General features: G+C 33.2%; 3 protein-coding genes and 1 non-coding gene across 4 annotated transcripts; 2 read left to right on the top strand and 2 right to left on the bottom strand.

The window, feature by feature from the left end:
• Positions 1-708: 708 nt before the first annotated feature.
• On the top strand, positions 709-780 carry TRNAD-GUC (transfer RNA aspartic acid (anticodon GUC)). Its single transcript has one exon. It is a non-coding gene; the product is annotated as a tRNA-Asp (tRNA).
• A 416-nt stretch (positions 781-1,196) lies between these two features.
• Positions 1,197-5,814, bottom strand: LOC101261474 (serine/threonine-protein kinase STY13). Its single transcript, XM_004231795.5, has 6 exons — positions 4,789-5,814; positions 4,142-4,274; positions 3,831-4,026; positions 2,651-2,775; positions 2,391-2,549; positions 1,197-1,888 (listed from the first exon to the last, which is right to left on the bottom strand). Exons 1-6 carry the CDS (start codon positions 4,920-4,922, stop codon positions 1,574-1,576), a joined length of 1,062 nt encoding a protein of 353 aa, XP_004231843.1. The 5' UTR covers positions 4,923-5,814; the 3' UTR covers positions 1,197-1,573.
• Positions 5,815-9,461: 3,647 nt separating this feature from the next.
• On the top strand, positions 9,462-16,126 carry LOC101265891 (uncharacterized). Its single transcript, XM_019212556.3, has 21 exons — positions 9,462-9,903; positions 9,979-10,040; positions 10,145-10,209; positions 10,380-10,423; positions 10,739-10,781; positions 11,614-11,674; positions 11,773-11,840; positions 12,286-12,337; positions 12,610-12,674; positions 12,760-12,826; positions 12,940-12,985; positions 13,063-13,121; positions 13,230-13,310; positions 13,399-13,510; positions 14,165-14,253; positions 14,345-14,401; positions 14,681-14,804; positions 14,961-15,127; positions 15,224-15,296; positions 15,381-15,510; positions 15,593-16,126. Exons 1-21 carry the CDS (start codon positions 9,633-9,635, stop codon positions 15,723-15,725), a joined length of 1,869 nt encoding a protein of 622 aa, XP_019068101.1. The 5' UTR covers positions 9,462-9,632; the 3' UTR covers positions 15,726-16,126.
• A 3-nt stretch (positions 16,127-16,129) lies between these two features.
• On the bottom strand, positions 16,130-19,166 carry LOC101262065 (ribosomal RNA-processing protein 8). Its single transcript, XM_004231797.5, has 9 exons — positions 18,824-19,166; positions 18,677-18,738; positions 18,532-18,583; positions 17,390-17,504; positions 17,204-17,298; positions 16,973-17,079; positions 16,770-16,884; positions 16,650-16,694; positions 16,130-16,564 (listed from the first exon to the last, which is right to left on the bottom strand). Exons 1-9 carry the CDS (start codon positions 18,986-18,988, stop codon positions 16,493-16,495), a joined length of 828 nt encoding a protein of 275 aa, XP_004231845.1. The 5' UTR covers positions 18,989-19,166; the 3' UTR covers positions 16,130-16,492.
• Positions 19,167-23,170: the final 4,004 nt, after the last annotated feature.

Raw genomic sequence — 23,170 nt, 5'->3', positions numbered from 1 at the left:
AGTAGGATTCACTGCAGAGAGCAGTGCAATGATTATTTGCTTTTGTTCCTGTTGATGTTTGACACGTGTAATCATCTCTTGTCTTATAAGCATCAATTATATGTGTAGTAAACCAAATACAATATATGTACTTAATTCCAACGTTTTTCAGATATACAAACACTCCCTCTTTATGTGTATAACTATAATCACAAATTTTGAACTCACTAAAACCAAATTATAGACAACTAGTACAATAAAGAACTTATAAAAAGGTCTCGAAAAAGCAACAGTCCTTTAATTTGCTTGATGCAAAAGTAAAACCAGCACATAAGCAACTCTTTAACATGCAATTCCTTGAAAGTTGAAAACTGATGCACACGCACTGTTTTTTATTAATTGCCCACCCATTTTGTCAAACACCACTCCTTCAAAATCCTTTTTTCCGTATAATTACTAAACTTTTTGAAAAACACCCACTATTAGAAGTTTTTATTTTCACTCGTAAAGAATGATTATATCTTATCAAATCAACAATGCTTATGTAATGAAAGTCAAAATATAGTTATCTCGACTCTTGTTTGTTGCCACAATACATTATCATGGTCCCATTGAGGAATATCTGAATGCAAAATATAATTTTTATCTCTCAAGGTGTATGACATTTTAATGAGGAAAAAGTAAGCACGCATGTTAATCAGATATTATTTATGTGTCTTCATCAACAAAGTCGTTGTAGTATAGTGGTAAGTATTCCCGCCTGTCACGCGGGTGACCCGGGTTCGATCCCCGGCAACGGCGATTCTTTTTTATTTTTTTGTGCCATAGGGCCGACAGGCGCGTTACTGACTGTTCAAATAATTGATTCCTTGGTCCTCTTAAGTTTTGTTCGTATTTAGTAATTTCAATGGTGGACCTAACAAACATTAACTTTCAATCTCAAACATCCAACACCTAATTATTTCTTGCCAACCTTCACTGTTCTAAAATTCATCCATCAATCTATCCTTCTCCTTTGTTTTTTCTGTAAAAACATATCCGAATATATCGGATTTTCAAAGGTGGAAAATGAATGAACATAATAATCTCTCTATATGTTTATTTTGCTAGTAATGGTACGTACTTTAGTTAAATTACCTTTAAATTCTTCAAAAAAAAAAATTGTATTTTGACCTACGGGATTACTCTATTTTTACACTTCACGAAATGTTAGCAAGTTGTCGAGAATAGCTACATTAATCAGTTCATATAAACGACGAGAGTCAATTGAGGTTTAACAAAATATAGGAGTACAGGTCTTTGGATGGACCTTATTTTTTACAACTATAATATACATCACAGCAACCCAACTCCTCACAATTAAGTCAGAACGCGAGTCTAGATCATGCATCTTCCTGCAACAACGTCCTTCACCTTTGAATTACCATGGCTAAAACTCAAAAGTGTACCTTTTTATCTTATGTGGAAGAAAGACCAAAAGCTAAGTTATCTAGTGACATATCTGGGCTAAACATTTTGTGAGCTTACTATTGTATAATAAGATAGCTCAACTCCGAGTATTTTCTAGAGAATTAACAAACTTTTCCCTTGGGGATCAGTAGCATTGGTTAAAACAGAAGAAGAAACCTCTTGGCTGATTCTCCATGGGTGTTTTAGGGGTCTCAACCGAGTCATCACGCTTGGACATTAACGAGCTGGTACCTGGAGACTCCGGTGGTAATACATGATTCTCTGAAGTGAAAATCCTAGCTGGTATTACTGGTTCCGGAGGGGAAACTGAAGAGAGAAAATGAAGAAGCATCTGTATTATCTGAGTGAAGTTGGGACGAGTGTTTGGATCCTCTTTCCAACACGAAGTTACAATTACTGCCAAATCCTCGGGGAGATCATCTGCACTTGGTCTCACATTCTGAAAAACACACAAGGTATAAACTTGGTTTAGCGAAACTAAACAGATATTAATTGTTATACTAAACTTCTTTCTGGACCCCAAGTTCCTTTTTTATTTTATTTCTCGTACCATTTTCCACTTAAATATAGGCTTTCGTCCCCACATCATGTGCTACACACGCTCTTACCGCTAGACCAAATCCCTGGGTCTCAAGTTTCTGCATTGTAATTATCCACGTATTTGTGTTCTTCAGTCAAAAGTTAGGTGATTTGAGACAAAAACAACTATTTTCAGCTGTGTAAAAAACGTTGGTAAATTAAAGGGCATTCAGCCAAAGTTGTACTAGTGTCCCAGTGGTCCAATTTAGTCTTTGATGTGCCCTTTGTAAAGGAGGCAGTGTGATGTGAACCAACTAATTGCTATCACATCTTAACCTCTCTCATCCTTTTAGTTTAGGAAAATTAAAATTATGATATTGAAATAACTAGATGACAAAGACCAATGGAGAGAAGATATTTACCTTAAAAGCAGCTGCATAAGCAGCCTGTAAATTAGACATGCCCTCAAATGGTAATTTGTTATGTACGAGTTCCCACAGAACGATCGCAAAACTGTAGGCATCTACTTTATGATTATAATGCTTCTTCTCGCCGTGTCTTAAAGTGACCGTGCTGTAGAGCTGCCACAAAAAGGAGAGTGATAAGTCAGCACTATATAGCCATAGGAGAAGAGAAAGGGAACGGAGAATATATTAATAAGCACGGGAATTCAAGAATCAACCTCTGGAGCCATCCAGCGATAGGTTCCAGTTTCAGCAGTCATCATCTCTGTCAATGATTCTTCTCTTGCCAAACCAAAATCCGCAAGTTTGACAGTTTTGTGGTCCGCAGTCAAAAGCAAGTTCTCTGGAAGTAAATGCAAACAGAACCCAAATCAGAAAAAATGATACTAACAGCCTTGTAACTTTTAAAGGAATAACAATATCCATAAATGTTGTCAACACCATTCGATTAGCAGAGAAGACTTGTAAAGTTTGAAATCATTGCTAAACCTTGACAAGTATAAGTTACACTACCAGGCCAAAGCAGACAACAATCATAATTGCTGACATTAACTGTAATTTTGCATCTTCTTGATGCCTTTGTATATAACTCATAACTTCATCCAAGAAAAAGAAATTAAAATACCTAAAAATCGTTATGCATCTCAATTTTGTAGTAGAAACTAAAATGATCTTATCATTTTATTTAGGAGCTCAAAATTTTCTAACCTTGAAAGAAGAAAACAAAAGAAAAAAAAATCAATTTTCTCGACCACTTTATTAAAAAGGATGATGAGTAAGCATCTACTCTGCAGCACTTTCAGGGGAATTTATTCCAGTTAAAGTTTCTTATGTATTCACCTGCTCCTACCAACCATGTACTGGTAATATTGTCAAGAATCTAGTTCCATGTGATTTCACTAATGAGAGCATCTCTAGAGTACTATCAATTATTAACTTATCTGTTCTACTAACCCACAGACAATAATAGGAACAGTGATCTGGAACCATATGCCAGATGAAATTACTTAACCAGTAATGTTTTTACCATACAGGGGCTATTGAGATGTGTGACCGTCTCATTTATAAGCTTAAGTTGTTATAGAGAGAACACACTTATTTTTTCAATTATATTTTAAACACGTCCCTTCACGTGCGAGCTTGATTCTTTTTTCATGGGGCGAGCACGTGAAAATTCTATTCAATAAAAGGCGACGGTGAGATTCCATCCCAGGACCTTTGCCTGCTCTAGTACCATATTGAAGCATGTGACCATTGAAACACATTTACTAGAGATCAAGACCATATAAAGGTTAAGAGATCAGTGGTGATTTCAGACCAGATCAAATGGATGTTGAAATGTCTGAATTTAAAAATATGTAACATAAAAAAAAACCAGTGAAAGAGACGTATTAGTACCAGGTTTTAGGTCGCGATGAATGATACCATGAGAGTGCAAGCACTCCATTGCACGGGCTATATCAAGGGCAAATCTAATAGCGACACCAGTATCCAAGCACCTTGGCCTCAGGTTCAGCAAGTATTTCCTCAGCGTCCCCCCGAGAAGAAGTTCAGTTACTATGACCATGACAGGCTCCTTGCAAGCTCCTATGAACTGTAAATGAAAAATAAAATGAAAACCAATAACCAATGTGAGCAATTCATTTAGCCGTCTTAACAACTCATCAAATAGATCATACCCAAACACAAGTTTGGGACTTAAAAACAACCTTCACTAAGTTCTTGTGCTGAACTCTGGATAACATAGCAACCTCCCTTCCAAAACGAGATTCCCTCTTGGCAATCTCCTCAGGTGTCTCCCCTTTATGCACAATCTTTATTGCTACATTCTGGTTTCTGTATCTGACAAGAACCCAACCAAAAAGTATAACTAAAGAAGCACAAAGCTGCATCAAGACACACATTTAGGCTTTACTAATTTAACAAACTAGCACATACTTTTAAATACCGTAACTTCAGAATCAAGAACAATATCTTTTTAGCAAAACACTTCGGATTTTTTCACAAATAGCCAGTCGAATTCACTTGTTTATTTTTTGAGCAGTATACATAGACTATACTCTGATTATACACCCTTATACACATACTATAAATCTAACGGAAACTTTAGCGACTATTTACTGTCAGTTCTTCAAACATTTTCCTAAGATTAAACCATTGAACTAGCTGAATTAAATCAAACAGTAATGCCCTACCTACAGAATCTAGCCGTATTAGTTCAGAAGTTCAAATAACCAAACAACACTTACAAATCAGTACAACAACAACAACATACCCAGTGTGATCCAACAAACTGAGTCCGGCTCTTACAGATCAGTCAAATACATAGTTTTACTAACAGAGAAAGTAAACTTACTTTCCCTCATACACTTTGGCATGAGCACCCTCTCCAATCTTAGGACCAACGAACAGAAGCTTCGGATCAATTAACCATTTCGCCTCCAAATTGAACTCTTCTTCTCCGGAGTAAAACCCATTAGCAGATCCCATTTTCCAGACCCCAAATACTCTCCCCCTATAATAACTTCAAGAATGAACTAGTAGCACATCTATTTAACTACCAAATTCGAAACACTTAATAACAATTCACCTAGCATTTGAAGCAGCAAAAAAAGTTCAAGACTTTATGACCAAGAACCAGAAAACTCATAGACCCACAAACCAGAAACAAATCTACAACATGCCCTTGTGTTTAAAACAAGAGAAAAATGAACCCCACAAACAAGAAACCCCAGAAATTCCTACTGGTTCAATTGAAAAATAAAAAGTTCAGAAGAAGTAGATCAGCTGGTTTGGTTGGTGGATCAATTGAGGCTATCAGGAGGAGGAGAAGAAAAAAGAGAGATAAATAAGGTGAAGAGTGAGTAGAATAAGAGGAAAGATAATGAAAGATAGAGATGAATGTTAAGCAATTAGGAGACTTTAGTTGGTGCTAATACTTTTTATTTATAAGTTGCTCTGGTTTCTTGATCTGCAAAGAAAAAAGAGGAAGGTGATGTGTGTGTGTTAAAAAAAAAAAAAAAAAAGTGGGGTGGGGGAGTGGTGGATTTTATTATCCTTTTAAATTATTTTGAGGAGACAATATAAATTATTTAACAAGAGTAAATGGAGACAAGGAAGGGTAAAATGGGAAAATAACTAGATGCCATTGAAAAGGATATTATATTTATATTGAGATTTTAATATAAAGAAAAAAATAATGTTGGAATTGGCACATGGAAGATGGAAGAAGAAGAAGCAAGTACAATCATCTGATTTTTAAACTTTTTTTTTATTGTTGAAGTGGAATATGGTAGGGATGATGAAAAAAATAAAAAAAGATTTGGGGATCATTTGTTTAGAGTACTTGGGAGAAAAATAATTTGAGTATAAAATTGTGTATAATTTTTAAATGAAAGATTATTCACTAGATAAGGTAATGAAGGAGATGAACAATAAATTTATATTAATAAAACATAGTTTATCATAAGTTATTTAATTTGACTTGTTCAATTTATTCTTTTACTTATTATTTTTGATAAATCAGGAACACAATATTCTTTTTACATATAATTTTATCAATTTACATTGATAGTTAATATTCTTAAAAGATATAGAACTTTTTTAATAAATAAATAAATTTTAAAATTTTCTAAACTAATACAAATAAAATAATAAAATTTATTATATCAATTTTTTTTAATTGATTGATAAAGTAAAATATGAATAAGTGATACGAATAGTATATAAGAATTGACTTTAAATATCTTCGATTACCCTTTCAGAATAATTCCTAACCGTTTTGGAATACCAATAAAATAATTTTAAAAATAAAATAGCACTAGCCCAATTTATTAATTGAGTAATACATATCATACTATATATTAATAATAATAAGCGATTCAGAATAAATTATAAATAATAGATATATTTATTGAAATAGTTGAAATCTTAATAACTTTAATTATAAAATTTAGAATTGAATTGAACGACGACCCAACCCCTTCCAAATAGACATTATAATGCAAAATTTCAAAACTTGAGAGTTTCAATTTAAATAATATCAATAAGAAACAAAAAACTACTTCCTCTATTTTAAAAATAAAATAATCTATTTTAAAAATAATAATTTCTTTCCTCTTTTGATAATATTAAAGACTATAAATTAAAAAAATATTTATTTTAATCAAATAATATTAAAAAATATTATTTAAAAATATTTCGTATTAAATTAAATTAAATCATTTTTTTTAAAAAAACGAAAATAAGTAGTACTTATCCTTTCCTAGCCCCAATGGAGGACCGTACTAAACAAAGTGATAAAAATCGGGTACCTAAGTACGTCCTCTATATTGTCCTCATATGTTGTACGGGATTGCATACACTTCCTTTGATTTTTTTCATTTTTACTTCTTATTATTATTTCTAAGTTAGAAAATAAAATAAATTATAGTTTAAAAGTGTAAAAAATATCACTGCATACCACACATCTCACTTCTATAATACGATTATTAAAGAGAACGTTTTTAAATTTTTATCAAATATATATTTAGGCTAAAGTTCATGAAAAGGAATTGTCGGAAGGTTATTTTTTCTTAAAATATTTGTTTATCTTAATAGTTGAATTATTAATTTTTAATTTAATCGATTTCATAATTGTTCATATTGTCCTCAAACTATTGACTATATTAAGGATGTGCACAACAGGCTGCTTTCAATCCTATGGCGTTACATTGTCTCGCTTTTTTTAATCTTAATTTCTAATTCTTTTGGGCGACGAAATCAACTTGTATTTACAAGTCAAAAGTTTTGGACTTTTCTACTTGCATTAAATTTTAAGTAACTTTTAGTATTAAAAGATAATAATATGCAGGTCATATCTCTAATAATTTAATTGCATAAGATGCCATGAAATTCTCATGCCTAAGAGTATAAGCACAGGGAGAAAGAGGTTGACTTTTAATAGGGGTCAGACAGAGAAACCATCTTGACCATTTTGACAATATATAACACAAAATCATATATTTTTTGTTTGTAGAAAAAACTTATCACAGTTAAAGATTATTAAAAACTAAAATTATTCAGTATATACATATATATATTCAATCATCTCCTGAACAAAATTCAAGTTATAAAGATATGGATAACTCATACTTTCTCTTTACTCGGTTTAGAAGAAATCAAACTCTAAAAATTAATTCTTAAAATTACATTAACACATTGCAATATTGCTATTTTATGACTCAAATCTCGTACCTTATTTGAATTATAACAAATCATCACTTTCCACATTTGTCAACTTTGACGACTTCACATTTAATAATTTTTAACAAACAACCACGCTCTTCTTCTTCCATTCTCAACAACTACACACTGGACAACTTATAATACACCATCGCACTTGTCATTCTTAACAACTTTAACTTGTACAACATTTACTCCATCGCAAGTAGACAGTCCGTTCCGAATCCCTAGCTAGATAGCAATCACTCGGTGTCACTATCCACGACATAAAAACGCGCTTAAAATTAATTTTTGAGATGGACAGGACTCGAAAATATATATATAAACTTCATATCAATGCATTGAAAATGTCTATATTTTTTGTATTTAAGAAATAGAAATGTTTTTTTGGCATCGTAATAAAGTAGTTGAATGAAAAAAAGATTTCAACGACTTTGAAAAACAACGTGATTTGCTCAAATAATATAAGTATCGTTTTTACACCATTTTTGATGCATTTTTTTTAAAAAAGATGTCGGTGTGGAAATTGCAATGAAAGAAAGAGTCAAAAAGACTGAAAATGTCAAAAAATCATTTATAGTAAAAGACAGATTATTCTTCTGTTTGTCTAACTAATTGGGTTTTGGTTTTGACTTTTGGGTAACTTCTTTGGTTTTTCTGTTTGGCCCTACCCCCACAACCAAACAAACAAAAAAAAAAAGAAGCTAAATTTTGTGGAATTAACATTAAATAAAGACCACTTATAAAATTCAAATATTTCTTTAAGCATTTAAAATCGTACACCACTGTAAAAATGTTCTCTTACAACTTTTTATAAATTATTGTATAAATTATTGCAAGTTTTTTACGTATAAAAATAAAAAATTTAAAATAAAATCAAATCTCCAGAATTTAATATATTTTTTAAAATAAAATAAATTTTACTCACTTTCAAGAATTTTATTAAATAATTAAAAAAAAAAGAAAGTCCAAAATCATTTCCTCTTTTTCATTGCTCAACAATTACTTCCAGCCTTTTATCAAATATATCATGTTATTAGTCGTAAGTCACAAGTTATAAATAATTTTGATTATTATTAAATTATTTAATTTTCACATTCTTGGTGTCATTGTCCATTATATATGTACACACATCTTTTGTCTCTTCTGTGTATATTTATGTTTGATTTGTTAATACTCCATCCGTGCTAATAAATTATGCTATACCACGTAAAGAAGTAATTAAAATAAGTTGGTAAGATCTAGTAATACTTAATTAATAATTAAACCAATCAAGCTTAATTATTATAATTATTATAATAATATACAACAATTGCTTAATGATGTTTCCTAATTATTCCACTGTACTTTGTCGGAAAAGTACGTTTTAATATTATGGGCCCTGCTCCTTGGACTAACTTACAATTAATTCTAATTTGTGAGTGTAAAACCTGACATATTTCCACTAAGGCCAAAGTATAAATATACATATTTCATCTCTATAAGTTGACAAATATGTAATTTTTATTTTTTCATCATAAGGAAAGAAAAGGACAAGATGTGATTTTTTTTTTAATTATTAATATATACGTCTAGTGTTCATTATAAGAAAATTATAGTAAAAAATTCACAACTATCATATTTGAATATCATTTGATTTGTATTCATTTCGAAATAATTTAAAATATATGGTGTCTAAAGTTACGCATAGCTAAATTCCAATTTTTTTTATTTGTACAGTAAAATTGATCGGATTCCTTAATCAAGCAAAAATTGTTTGAACTTTAATTATAGAAAGTTAGAATTTTAATCCTATGAAACTTCAGATTATTCGAAATTATTTTTGAAAATGCTGTTTCTACACAATGGCTTCTGGGCTTCAAATCAGCCCAATATCGATTGAATTGGCCCAAGACCTTTACCGGCAAAACTCAGCCCTTCTGTTTTGGCGCCAAGGCAGCTCCAGCGGGAATTGGCTCCGTCGATTTTGCCGCCGGGATGTATTCAACCGCCCGCCGTACTACCCTAGTTGACTATAATCAACGTCATTCGCCGTCGACGATCTCCAAATCGTCGTTGCAACTAATTCACTTGCGTAGAATTGTTTCTATTTCTCTTTTCGCTAAAAATAATCACCTTCCCAATAGATGCCGGCGAATGCGTACCATATCCGGCAGACATTTATCTTCTCATTCATCGGATTCTTCAAGCGACTATGAAAACCCGTTAAGTTGTGATTCAACTCACATTGACTCTGTACTGCGGCCAGGTCCGTCATTTACAAACAATATCCATCTTTATACATTTGTATGTTAATCATTTATTCTTAGTTTGTCTCATGTAGGTAATCTGCTGTCCAAAAGTGTTACATGGATTGGTGTTGCCACTATTACTAGCAAAGTTCTGGTGATTATTTCCTAATATGTTTTTAAATGTACTTACTGTTAAACCTTTAAATTCTTCTCTCAATATTTTTGTTGTTTTCGGTAAACCAATTTTTGGTTATTTAGGGGTTATTGAGGGAAATTGTTATAGCTTCAGCTTTTGGCATTGGTCCTGTAGTAACTGCCTTCAGGTATGCCGTTTACCTGACTTGGAAATTTTTTCACCTTCCCCATTCTTTTCTAAGAGAACAAGAGAGTGTTCTATGTTTCCTAAAAAGTTTCTTACTTGTCAAACTTCAAGATATTTAGTTGTTACTCTCCTCACCATTTTAGTCTTAATCGAGTGGTGCTGTAATTACAGGTATGCTTCGGTGCTGCCTGGTTTTGCTGCATCAGTTCTTGGTGGTGAGTAGAGGATAAAATAAAGTAGATGGTTTATCTGTCCATAAGAGTATTGAGATACAAAACATAATAGCATTGTCTTTAGAGTTGGGTTCACTTTGTTTGTGTATGCATGATTATTTTTTTTTCTCTTTAGTCAAAACATGGGTGTAAGTAACAGCCATCTTTTTCTATAAGCAGTGTGTTGTTACCAGCTGCAGACAATATATTTCTAAGGAAATAGGCAACTCATATATAAGAAGTTTGTTAGTTCACAAAATGTTTTATGTGTGGGAGATGATAAGAACATTTTGATCACTGTCTCCTTACTTCACGCAGGTGTTAATGGCCCTATTCACATCACAATGACAACTACATTAAGGCTAGTTGCTATCTCTGTATGCTACTATCTTGAATCCTAAAGATGAATTCAGAGTGTTCTGCACTTTAACTGCTACAGAATTATTTTTACCAGGAGCCAAAGGCACCATATTCCTGTTGTCGCCATATTCATCTAAAGAAGCTTGCGATACTTGAATTTATGTGTCTCTACATGTGATAACCCAGGATTCTTTGTGCACAGTACCATAACATGACAAATTATGTAACAGAGAGTAAATTCTCTGGTCATTTGTCTTCTTTCAACATTGAAGTTCTTCTGGATTAGACCTTGGAGACCAACAGGGTCAGTTAGATAAAGAGCTGTATATCGAAGTTTTAGTCCCCTACATACATAAAAATTAGTTTCTTTGTCGACGGGCTTATTTAATGCTTACCTAACTTGCTAAGGAATGATTCTGCGGGTAGATGTGTATCTTCAGACGTAAAAGCAGGTGTAGACAATGATATCTTGTCTTCTATCTTGGTAACTAGATCTACCTGATATAAGCATGAGTAGTGACACGTTCTGGACAAGAGGGAGCTATATGGCGACTTCTGCATTGTCCCTTTTTTCTGCATTCTTTTAGGTGACCTTCATCCTTCATTGCTACCTAAAGTTCTATAAATTTTTGAAGCAACTTCAAAGACTTTGAGCTAGTTTCTCAGTAGTAGAGCTTTTCCATTTTACCTCGTTGATTGTCTTGAGAACACATTTCTTACTTCTGACTTACTTATAGAAAAAACATTTCTTTACTTTTGACTTGTAGAAAAACATTTCCATATTAAAAAAGAACATTTCTTACTTATCACTTATCACAACTGATGATATTCAGTAAGCTTCCAGAGGATCGTCAGAAGAAGCTGTTTAAGTATGCAAATACCATCATGATCCTCGTATGTGTACTCTCACTCTTTTCTTAATACCTTCTTGACTCATCTTTCATAGCTAAAAGATGTGTTAGCATTTAGCAACAAAATAAAATATCATGCAGGTAGGAGGTTTGTTGGCTGCCCTAGTGCTCATATATTCTGAGTCTGTTATTCATATATATGCACCAGGGTAAGACGGTCTAAATTCAATTTATTTACGGCTATGTAACTCGGAAAATAATAGGATGTGATGACCTGTTCTCCTAAACTGTATTTTGGCAATTTTGCTTCATTGATACTTTGAGATCTTAACTGGAATTTTTATCTCAAAATAGTGTGAAGAATAACTCACAATGAACTGCTTCTTACAGGCTTTTGTTTTCTACAATGTCTTGACCTCTCTAGTCTCATTTTCTATTCTCAAAGATCTGTAGTGCCTTCTTCCAACATTTGATTCTTGGTTTCCCTGCTCATGCCAAGTTGCAGGATCTTTATTTTGCCTTTGCTTCTCACTGGAGGTTGTTCCACCAGTATTTTTTAAATTAACCTAGACCAGAAAATTCTTGTACTGACATTATTAGAATTTATATGCTTGTGATTTTCTCTTGCATTGCACTTCATGGATTCATTTTCAGTCTGTGGACCTCAGCTGAAGGCCTGACTACAAGCCGAATAGCTATCCAACAGGTAATGAGTTTATTATTACGCAAAATTCAGCTTGAGTTTCGTCCTACCGTCACTTATCTGGCCATGATTGCTTAGTCAATTATTTGTCTATTATCGCAATTTGCTGTGAACTAAAATTAAATAAAGCCCTTTTGTATGCGTACTTCCTTTACTATGTATCAACATGCCTATTGGAGCATGTATTACTATTGGTCTTTGTTATTCAATGTGTACTTTCTCCTTTCAGATTCGGAGATCTTCACTATTTTAACTAAACTTCACATATTTTTCAGTTGAAAATAATGACTCCTTGCGTAATTTTTGCTGGCCCTGTTGGGCTTGGATTTGGTTATATGAGGTAAGATTATATTTTCTATTTGCTTTTCCTATTATTAGTTGTTCTTTGAGCACCTATGATAATATTTATATTTTTTTCACTCCAGTGCAAAAGGAGAAAATGTCTTTCCGGCAATTAGCCCCACCTTGTCTAGCTTGCTCCTGATTGCCAGTGTAAATTACTAACTTGTCGTAGCCCAAGTATTATATCATTGAAATTATTTCGTATGTATCTCATAGTAGATTCTTCTAGACTCTGACATATAAATAGTTTTAATTTATCATAGTGCCTCTTCTACTCCTATAGCAGACAGTCGGATACCTTTTGTTCTGGTAAAGTAATCTACACAGTTACTTAAGTGATGTTACGTGAGAATGATTATGATTGAAGTTTTAGACTCTTTGAATAGGTGGTATTCTTTTATCTTGCGGAGCTTCACTTGGTGTAGTCATTCAATGGATTATCCAGGTCGCCATTGCTCACCTCCGACTCTTTTATATTCAATTTTATTGTTTAGGGTTAAAAGACAACCTTTCCATGTTTTTCATATACTTGACATTTTATGTGCGAGTTTAGGTTCTATTGCTAAGAGGAACATGGCATGAAGTTATTTCAGAATCATGGACTGACGAATTGAAGAGCGAGGATATTTATGACGTACACCTCTTTGACCTTCCTCTTCATTTTACATTCATTTCAATCAATTCATTGCATTGATCACTGTTCCTTTTGTTTTTTTTCTTAGCTTTTCTCGATTCTGGTACCAGCAATATTCAATTCAGGCTTGGCACAAATAGCATCATTTACTGACCTCTGTTTCGCATCTCATTTTGCTGGTGCAGCTGCAGGTCTTTCATGTAAGTGAAAGTTATTTTTATGGCAATGTCCATGCACAACCTTTTGACCTTTGTAATGAGAAGGCGGCCCAATAATCTCTCTTTGTTGAGGATATATACAACAACAACTATAAGTCCTAAATAAGTTGGGGTCGGCTATATGAATCCTCATTTTGTCATTTAAGCACATATCATATCATCATCGTAATAAATTAAATAAAAATGAATGAATAATCACTTTCTAATGAGACCAAAAACAAAATTGCAAATTTTTTCCGAGTATGACATGTTTGAACAGTATATTTGACAACATAGATGATCAATATAACTTGTATATTTGTGAAGGGATTGTACTGTAATTAATTGTCAAGTTGTGATGGTATTATGCAATTAAATGTCAAGTAGTATTATTAGCTTCTCTTTGTCTGAAAGAATAACTTCCAAAACAGTGGAACAGCCTTTTGAATCTTTTATCGGTCTGTGTGGAAGAATATCAGACGTTAGTGATTGACAGTGAGACAAGCTTTTTAATGTTCCATGCAGGGCACTGGTTTTGCCATCCTTTTTACTGCATTGGAGCACTGTTATACTCTTTCCCTTTTCCCATTTTCCTGTGGGTTCTTCTTTGTGGATGCCCTAATTCTCATTTCATTATTGATATTGTCAAAATTTCAGATGCTTTTCTTTTGGTCATGGCACCTTTGGGTTTGCTCTCAAGCATTGTTATACTGCCTCTTTTGCCCATATTTTCGGGACTGATAAAGGTGCTCATATTTTGACTTTGTGACGATCAGTAATGCTATGTTGTTACACTTACATCTGTATTTGTCTTCTAACTCCAGATTGTTTTGGCAGACAGAGTCATGGCCAACCCTAGTAGAGAAGATAAACAGAGGGGTCCTGCTTTGCGTGGTTAGGGCTTTTATCTTAGAAAACATGTTCATCTTGAATGTTAAGGGATGGATCAAATTCATAGTAATTCCTAGTAATGGTGCCATGTGGATCAACCTATCAATTAAGTATTATTCAATTCTAAACTAGTTGGAGTCAACTATTAGAACTTTTTATATCCATTCCACTCAATTCGGACCATTTCAATAATGTAGTGTATAGTAAGATTTTTCACCAACAAGTGAGTTAACAAGTTTACTTGGTTTCTGATAGTCTTAGCGTTTTCCTGTTTTGATGCAGGTGGTTCTCTTGCCGATTATTTCTGTCATGAGTAGCTTAACTGGTCCTATCATCCGTGTCTTGTTTGAGCGATATGCATTTGATTCTTCGGCAAGTGCTTTAGTTTCTTCTATTTTCCTTTTCTGTAAGTATTGATAACTCGTCAAATTAGGATGTCTGGATTATAAGTTTATACTTTTGAGTATTCTGGATGAGGGGCTTATAAATAAGAGCACATTTGTACTCGTGTAGGCTGAATCTATAGTTTCTTGACATATATAAATTGTTATTTTTGGTATAGATTCTCTTGGATCACCATTCTTGATTGTCAGAGAATTGGTAGTTGCAGTGTTTTATGCCTTTGGAGATGGGCTGAGGCCTTTCCTGGTTAGTATTGGAGCCATTGCGCTAAATGCTATCTTAGATTGGTTCTTTGTTCACCGATTACACATTGGAGTGCAAGGATTGGTTAGTTACTTTACCTATTTTCTTGCAGTAAATGTAGTTGGTAATATTCATGCTTAAACAAAATCTCATAGCTAATGCCTAATTGTACTGTTGAAGGCACTTTCAACATCACTCACAGCTGCCTTGTCTCTCATTACTCTGATCCAACTTCTTCGAAGGAAGGTTGAAGGTAAAAAGTAGAAGTATGACTGTCAGTCCAGCAAAGCAGTTTATGTTTTTACTCTGTTAATGTAGTTCTGGTTGTATTTTGCAGGGCTTTTCCCCCTTCATGAATTGATAAGTCTTGGTTTGCTTCTATGCTTCTGTTGTGTCATCTCAAGCTTTATTACGTCCTTCAGTTATGAAAATATTTCCAAAGTTTTCCTCTCCGAGTATATCACAAGGTTTGCCTTTTTTTCTTGGACCTGTGGATATATGCCACGTATATGATCATAATGTTGGTTACTCGTTCATATTGTAATCCAGGTTACCTAGGATCCAAGAAGTCTACTGCATCGTATCAGCTGCTGCTCTTGGAATTATTGGCTTCTTTGCTCCTCTTGTGTTAGTATTATATTTTTCTAGATATAAGTTGGAGCATAATAATAACTTGAAATGACAAGAAAGTTGATGCACATGTCCTTGGTATTTGGCCCTTAACTACTTGTAGTACATGCCTTGAAGATTGAAGAATACATACAATTCAAAATATTGATCCTCGTTGGAACATCATACCATTTTAATTGTCTGAGGTGGGCGTAGTTTTCTGAGACAACCGCCCGGTACGTCACAATTTCACTAATGGTGTCAAACATTTTAAGATTAACTGATTCTGGCAATGCTTCTTGCCATCGTCATTGCCTGATTTTGTGGCTTTAGCTGATGAGTCCTTGGTTGCTTCTTGTCTCGCCTCTGCTGTAAATGGATACATCTACAACTAGAATTAGACGTTTTGTTAGAATTAATTTGTACAGACTATTGAATTCCCGTTGTTATATATTTTTGCATACGTTTATCCCAGACTTGCCTGATCAGATGCATTTTGATTGAATCTCATCAAATAAATACATCAGTATCATATTAATTTAGTTATTATAATTTTCAAACAATTAAAATAACTACAATTTCAAAAATCCAATATACTACAATAATGCCGATACTAATCCTACTTCTCAAAGATGAGATTCAAAGAATAGACTACTTTTCTCCTAGAATCATTGTGAAGCGCATTCTTTGAAACACAACAGCGTCCATTCCTCACTTCAGTGGACAGTCTTTTTTGGGAGCACGGTTTGAAACAATGAGTGAGATCTAGCAACAAGTTTAAACCCATCTCCAGAATGAACAGGGACTATAGTAAAATCTTAGACCATATTATGGCCAAGCTCAGCGCCGTTTATAAATACATGCCTTGAGCTCAGGCCAATTAATCTCTTTGTCTACTGAATTCTGTTTTTCCTGTTGAGAGAGAGATACAGACAATCAGCACATATTTCCCAAGTCACAGAAGAAGAATAAAACTAAATTATCCATCAAACCAAACCTTTTTCTTTAAGTAGAACAACACAAACATTTTGTTAGAGAAATCCTGCAGAAACATAGACAAGCTTTAGAAATTGTAGTAGATTTCATCAAACTCATAACGAAAAGAAATGGAATAGACCTTTGACTCAATAGTAAACCCAAGATCACAAATAGCTTTCAAAAAATTGCTTGGGTCTGCACCCCCTGTAGTTGGATCAAGCCTGCTTTTAACTTCTGCTATCAAAAGCCACCCCCTGGAAACAACCATCCAACTCGATTCATAAACTAAGCTATCTGATGAAGATATGTATCTTACAACTTAAGCAAGTACTGCATGCCAACCTGGGTTTAAGAACTCTGCGCGCTTCCTGAAGAAAGCTTGGATAATCGGTTCCCATCAATGAAAGGCAAAAGATGGCCACATCAACTGACGAGGACTCTAGAGGGGTCTGCCAAAAGAGCAGCATTAATTTAAAACAAAGTTCCTAATCAGTATGTATTCAATATACTAAACTTAAAGGCAATTCAAACAGCAAGAAACTCTATAAGCAAGACTCCAAGCGAAGCTCATACATTTGACATGTCACAAGCAATTACTGAAGGATCATGTGCGACAAGATCCAAAGACCACACTTTGTTCTTCACACTTCTTGCCAGCCGAGCATCTCCTGCAATAAGTTGGACAATCAATGAGTCACACAACAGCAAAAGTGATAAACACATGAAATTTGTTGCTTCCTGATAATTTGAGACCCATACCGCAGCCAAAGTCTGCAACAATTAATGAAGGGCTATGATCCTTTAGCCATTTTGTGATTATATTAACAGGTTTTTCTGGCCAATGTAACATTTGCTCCTGATACCCTGCATGATACTGACCAGCTAAGTATGGTTAAGAACAAGAAGATACTAAATGGTGAGGGATATTGACAAGAACTCAAGAAATACTCCAGGATGTTTCATAAATTGCAAACCTGAAGTTGAATCAGACTCAGAAGTTGCAGTCCATACAACTTCAGAAGGGGATATTATAAACCAGCCATCACACGGGGGTATTTGTGGAAGACAGTAAAAGTCTTATTAGGAGTGATTAGTTTGTCGTTAAGAACATGAGGTCAGGGAGAAAAATGAAGTAATAGCTCCAAGAAGCCATCCTTGATAACAAACTTGGTCTTTCAAACAGTTCCTATGAGGGATTACATACAACTTAGTCTTCTGAACAGCTCCTCTCGAAATATTAACACCTTCATTTCTATACAACTTTCATGACTTCATTAAATATGCCAAACTTTTATTTTTGATATGATACTTTCTCTAAACCATAACTATCATAATATGTAAGTCAAAATTAACATCTTAAATTCATGTTCAGTCAGATACCAATAATATAGTCACTATAAGAGGCCAAGATTCCTTATTGAACAAAGTAATATTGGACAGAGGGGGTGCAATGATCCTTTGTTTAACTTCTCATCCTCTTTTAGTCCTTACCAAGCAAATGCAAAACCCTTATTACTCATTCATTACGGATCAAATCTTAGTAGTAAGGCTAATACATATGCAATCAGGCTAGCTCTATCAAGTACTTCATAAGGCCCAATAAATCAAGAACAAAGTTTTCCTTTCAGACCAAATCTCATAATTTTCTTCCCCGGAGAAACCTTTAGAAATACCATAGCACCCACTTGATGTTCAATTTCAAGTCTCTTAATATCGGCACAGGACAATTTATCTCTCTGAAGACCTTGATAATTTTTACTTTGTTTTCAGCTTCAGGACCTAAAAGTTTTGTTTTTTCCCCACTAAATCTCTTGCAATCAAGTTCAGTCTACAGCAACCTCAAATCTAAGAAACTTGAGTTATCAGTAGAAGTACAAAATATTGGAGAAAATGATTCTTACCACATTAAAAAGTTCCGGATTTTCCTTGAAATAATTAAGCGCCTCATCTCCTCTGGATAACAAAAAAAGCAAAGCAATTGCATCAATATTTGAACATATTATCCAGCGAAAAAATTGCAGCAACTTGCGAAGAAGGTAGACATACGAGCAAGTGTAGAGTTTTTCATTAAGCATACGGAAGTGTCCTCCTGATAATCTCGCCTTCATCTGCGTAAACTCCACAAGTATCAAAAATCTATTTGTAAAAATACGAACATACATATAATTATATAAGGAGAAATACAACTAGAACCTTATCGAGAAAAGACGAAGGTTTCTTAGTCTTTGAGATCGCCGTATTCGAAACCATAGACTGATTCACGCCGGAGACCTTAGAAGGATCGTTTCCGGCCGGAGTGGAAGATTTCTTATGAACCTTTCCTCTCTTCCGTTTACGACTACGCTTTGCTTCTTTCATCTTCTTCTCTGATGATTCTCTCTTCTGCTTCTACTGCTATTGCTATTACTGTTGAGTTTAGGGATAGTTCCTAACGGGAACGGAACATCGAACTCAGCAAAGATGGATCAGCTCAATGGGCTTTTAAGTTTATTTTGGGCCGGTTCAGCCCGAAATATTGAAAAAATTGCAAAACTCTACCTTTTAGTTTACTTATTATCATTATCTCTTATAAGTTTTACAAATTTTTAAAATTTCTTATTTTTGCGTATTAAATTAGTGTATAAAAAGATATGAACTTCACACACCGTTAGACTTTTTTTTTTCAATTTGTAATTTAAACACTTCTTAAAATGATTCTTTTTAGAGAGATTAAAAAAAATGTATCACATAAATTGAGATGGAAATAGTATGTAATAAAAATGACATATATGTTGCTCATTGTTTGTAGTACTTGTATTTGATTTTCAAAAAAATACACTACTTTCAAAAAGTTTGACACATTAATTGATATTTTTGAAAAATTCAATCATAATATTTAAAAATATTTAACTTCTTAAAATTTAAAAGAGGTGGAACGATACATATATATATATATATAAAAAAAAAGAGAAGCAAAAATATTTTAGAAATTCTTGTCCACTAGCCATACTAACACAACTTTAGTTTGAATTACTAGACTAGAGAATGGAAGAGGGTATTTATAGTCATTTTAGCAAGACTCATATATCTAAGTATTAATTAATTTGAAGTTTTTGGGAAAACTTGTTTCAATTCTTTAACAATTCAGCTCCCTATTATCAGGATTCATGAACAAGTCTCTGAAATTGATGATCATGCCACTAGTAGGTCATTACATCAGCTTAATATTTAAATAATTGATTATTCTTTTAAAGAAAATTAATGTCAAGAATTTTATTTTCTAGTTGGTTAGTTTTTTGGGATCTCACTTTGTAAATTTTTCCCCACAATATATCAAAACTAAGAAGATATAATATAATTGTTATAAATTCATTGAATGAGTGGATAGTCCATAAGGTTGGTACATGAACAACCATTCATATTCACTAGGTTACATGAACCTTTTTGGATAAGAATGTATCTATTTATTATGATACTTAATATGGTGACCTTTGGAGTGATTTCTCACTCTATAAATAAGGTTGTTCATTCACTATTGTAATAGATACATATGAGACTTGAATACACTTGAAAAAAAGAAAGTCTTATCTTCCATCTTACTCCTCTTGTCTTCATCTCTTTATATTTATATTGCCATGAGCTTGATTTTATAACACGTTATCAGCACGAGTCTCTAGCCAATTAAGATTGAGTTTTAGTTTTTCTTTAACTCATGTTTTGGTTGATCTTGTTATGAGAATCAAGGTATTATTATATGCATAAAATCAGGTATGTATTTTCTAGAATATTTTTATGATTTAGAATAAAAATAGTATTCAGTCACTAACAATTATCACGAACCGAAGACATATACTATTATTGGTTGAATATGACATGCTATATAAAACTTCTTAAATTGAAGAAGTGTAAAATTTTAATAGCATGAGTTTGAATGTTATTTTGATTATTTTGAAAGACTCAAAGGGTGAGTCATGTTGTACTTCGGTCTATTATACCGTTGGTTAAGGGTAAGACGATGGATTCAAGTTTCATCGCACCAAAAGGGTAAGACATCAGGTTTAAGTCCGGATGCACCATAATGAAAAATATTTGAGGATAAGACGATAGATTCAAGTTCTATCGCACCAAAAGGGTAAGACATCAATTTGAGTTTTGATGCACTGTGATTGGGTTCAAGTCCCATAGAATTATGGCGTAACATGCCTTATATGGATAAGACATTGAGTTTGAGTCAATGCACCATAGTGATGATATAATGATGACTAAAACTTTGATGAAAAGTCTTGAAATCCGTCCTATTGAATTTGCTCCTTCCTTGAAAAAAATGTGGTAACAACATATGATAATTTTGAAATCGCATGTTCACTTGCTCCATTCTATCGTATGAATGTGGTAAACTAAATAGTTAGTCTGAAAGATGACAAATGATTAACGATATGAAAAAAGGCATGAAGGGACAGAATTATAATAGTCATCATTGTGGTAATTATAAAAGGAAGAACACTATGGGTTCTCCAAATAGTCCTTCGAAATGTGAAGGCAGTTTTCATTATCAAAATGCTATGAAAGGTCATTAGACTTGTGAATGTTGTCAACCCAATAATTTGACAAATTTATAAATCTTCTATCATGATACAAGAAGATAAAGTGATGGTACACTTAATCTTTCAAAGTGATGTTGAGGTGTGTTATGGAAATATGATGAATTTTAAAGCCATGACAATGTGTTTATAATGCAAATTTATAAAGTACATATAAATAATTAGTTCAATCCTTGAAGAGAATGTGACTTGTAATAAGTATCGTGAATGCTCGGCCATTCTATAAGAGAATGGGTCCAGATGTGATAAAATCATTATGGGTTGGATATACGTCACAACTCACCTCTATAGAAGGTTTGAGAAATGATACATGTCACTTCTCATCTCTACGGGAGATTTGAGAGGAAATAAATTTTATTTGGTAGAAATGGCTAATTGTATTGTACGTTTTATACGTCACTATGATATAAACTACCGAAAGGGCAAAAGAAAGAAATAGTTCTTGCCTATAAGGGTTGTGGTCATTATTGTGTGGCAATACAAATTTGTCATTGGTTGTGTACCTATGGTACAACAAAAGTAAAGCAAGAAAGACGTCTTGCTCGTAATGATTTTGACCATGACAATAATAATATAATTTCCTCCTCGAAGGAGATGCTCACCATAGGGATGGTGTCATGCAATATGTCATAGTACACAAAATTAATTGCAAGCTCTAACGACTTGTGCTATTATCAAAGGAATAATATTGGGGTTGTAGTAAGTCTCAAAAGAAACTTTTTAAGTTTCGGATGAATGAAAATAAATATTGAGACTATAAATCACTACAACCGAAAAGGGTTATAATGTTTATGTAAAAGATTATCCCACTTTTCCTCCTGTTTGTTCCATACAAACATGTACATGCTGATGAAATCACATGTAAAAGTAAATTATAAGTGTACTGAAATAAAAATCAGTTGGCATGATCAGTTGACCATTCTGATTTAAATGTGATGCAAACGTAATTGAGAATTTATGAGGCTTATATGATGAAGAAATAAAGATTCTTCAAGAATTCTCCTGTGTTGTTTGTTCTCTTGATAAAATGATCATTGTACTAGCTAAGGTCGGGACTGTAATCCCCTAAAATTTTTTGGAACATATAAAAGGGTGAATATGGGCCTGTTCACCTTGCAACTATATGATTAATGCATCTATGCGATGGTCACATGTATTTTGTTGTCAACTTACAAATTGGTTTTTGTAAAGTTGTTTGCTCGAATTGTTAAAATTAATAGCATAGTTCCAAATTATGAAATTATATTGATAATAGTGGTTGATTTAGCAGAAATTGTATGCCTCCAATTATAGCTAAATCATGGTTATGAGAACAAAACTCCCAAATAAAATTTGGTATGAGATAATTTTGTTTAACATGTAGCAACACATGTATGCATCAAACCAACAAGGTTTCCCCATTAAAATTGGTTTAGGGTCAGGAACCATATAATTTTCATCTAAAATGTTGAATGTGCGATTATGATTTTAGTTGCTCCACCACGCACAAAGATGAACTTCCAAATAAGGTTGGAATGAATGTTAGATTTTCTAACATTAGGGGGAGAGATGATTGACAGCTGAAAATTATGTGTGAGGTTAATTATGAATTATCTAGATCCTCGTTAAAATAAATATGTGAACTTAAAGTTCAAGGGATAATTCAGTTGCATAATGTTGCAAATCAGTTGCCAGATGAATGCACTGATCTTATGATATAATTCAGCTGCAAATGCTCCAATGTGAAGTCCTTGAAGGACAGAGCCTATGATACGCCGGAAGCGTAATAGACAAATTGATTCCAAATATAAAATTCCTTGAAGAAGGAAAGAGCAAATGATCAATATGTTCATGATAATGAGGCAAGTGCTATAAAGGAGCACATTGACATAACACTTCATAAAATCTTGAAAAAGGTTCAGGTACCTGAAATAATGAAAAATGAAGAGATCTCGATAAGTTATGTCTTGTTGGAATCGAT

This window comes from Solanum lycopersicum, chromosome 2, assembly GCF_036512215.1.
Source record: "Solanum lycopersicum chromosome 2, SLM_r2.1".
In the NCBI taxonomy this organism is placed as follows: domain Eukaryota; kingdom Viridiplantae; phylum Streptophyta; class Magnoliopsida; order Solanales; family Solanaceae; genus Solanum; species Solanum lycopersicum.
Note: the sequence above shows the minus strand (reverse complement) of the source record. Positions and strands in the feature narration are given on the sequence as shown.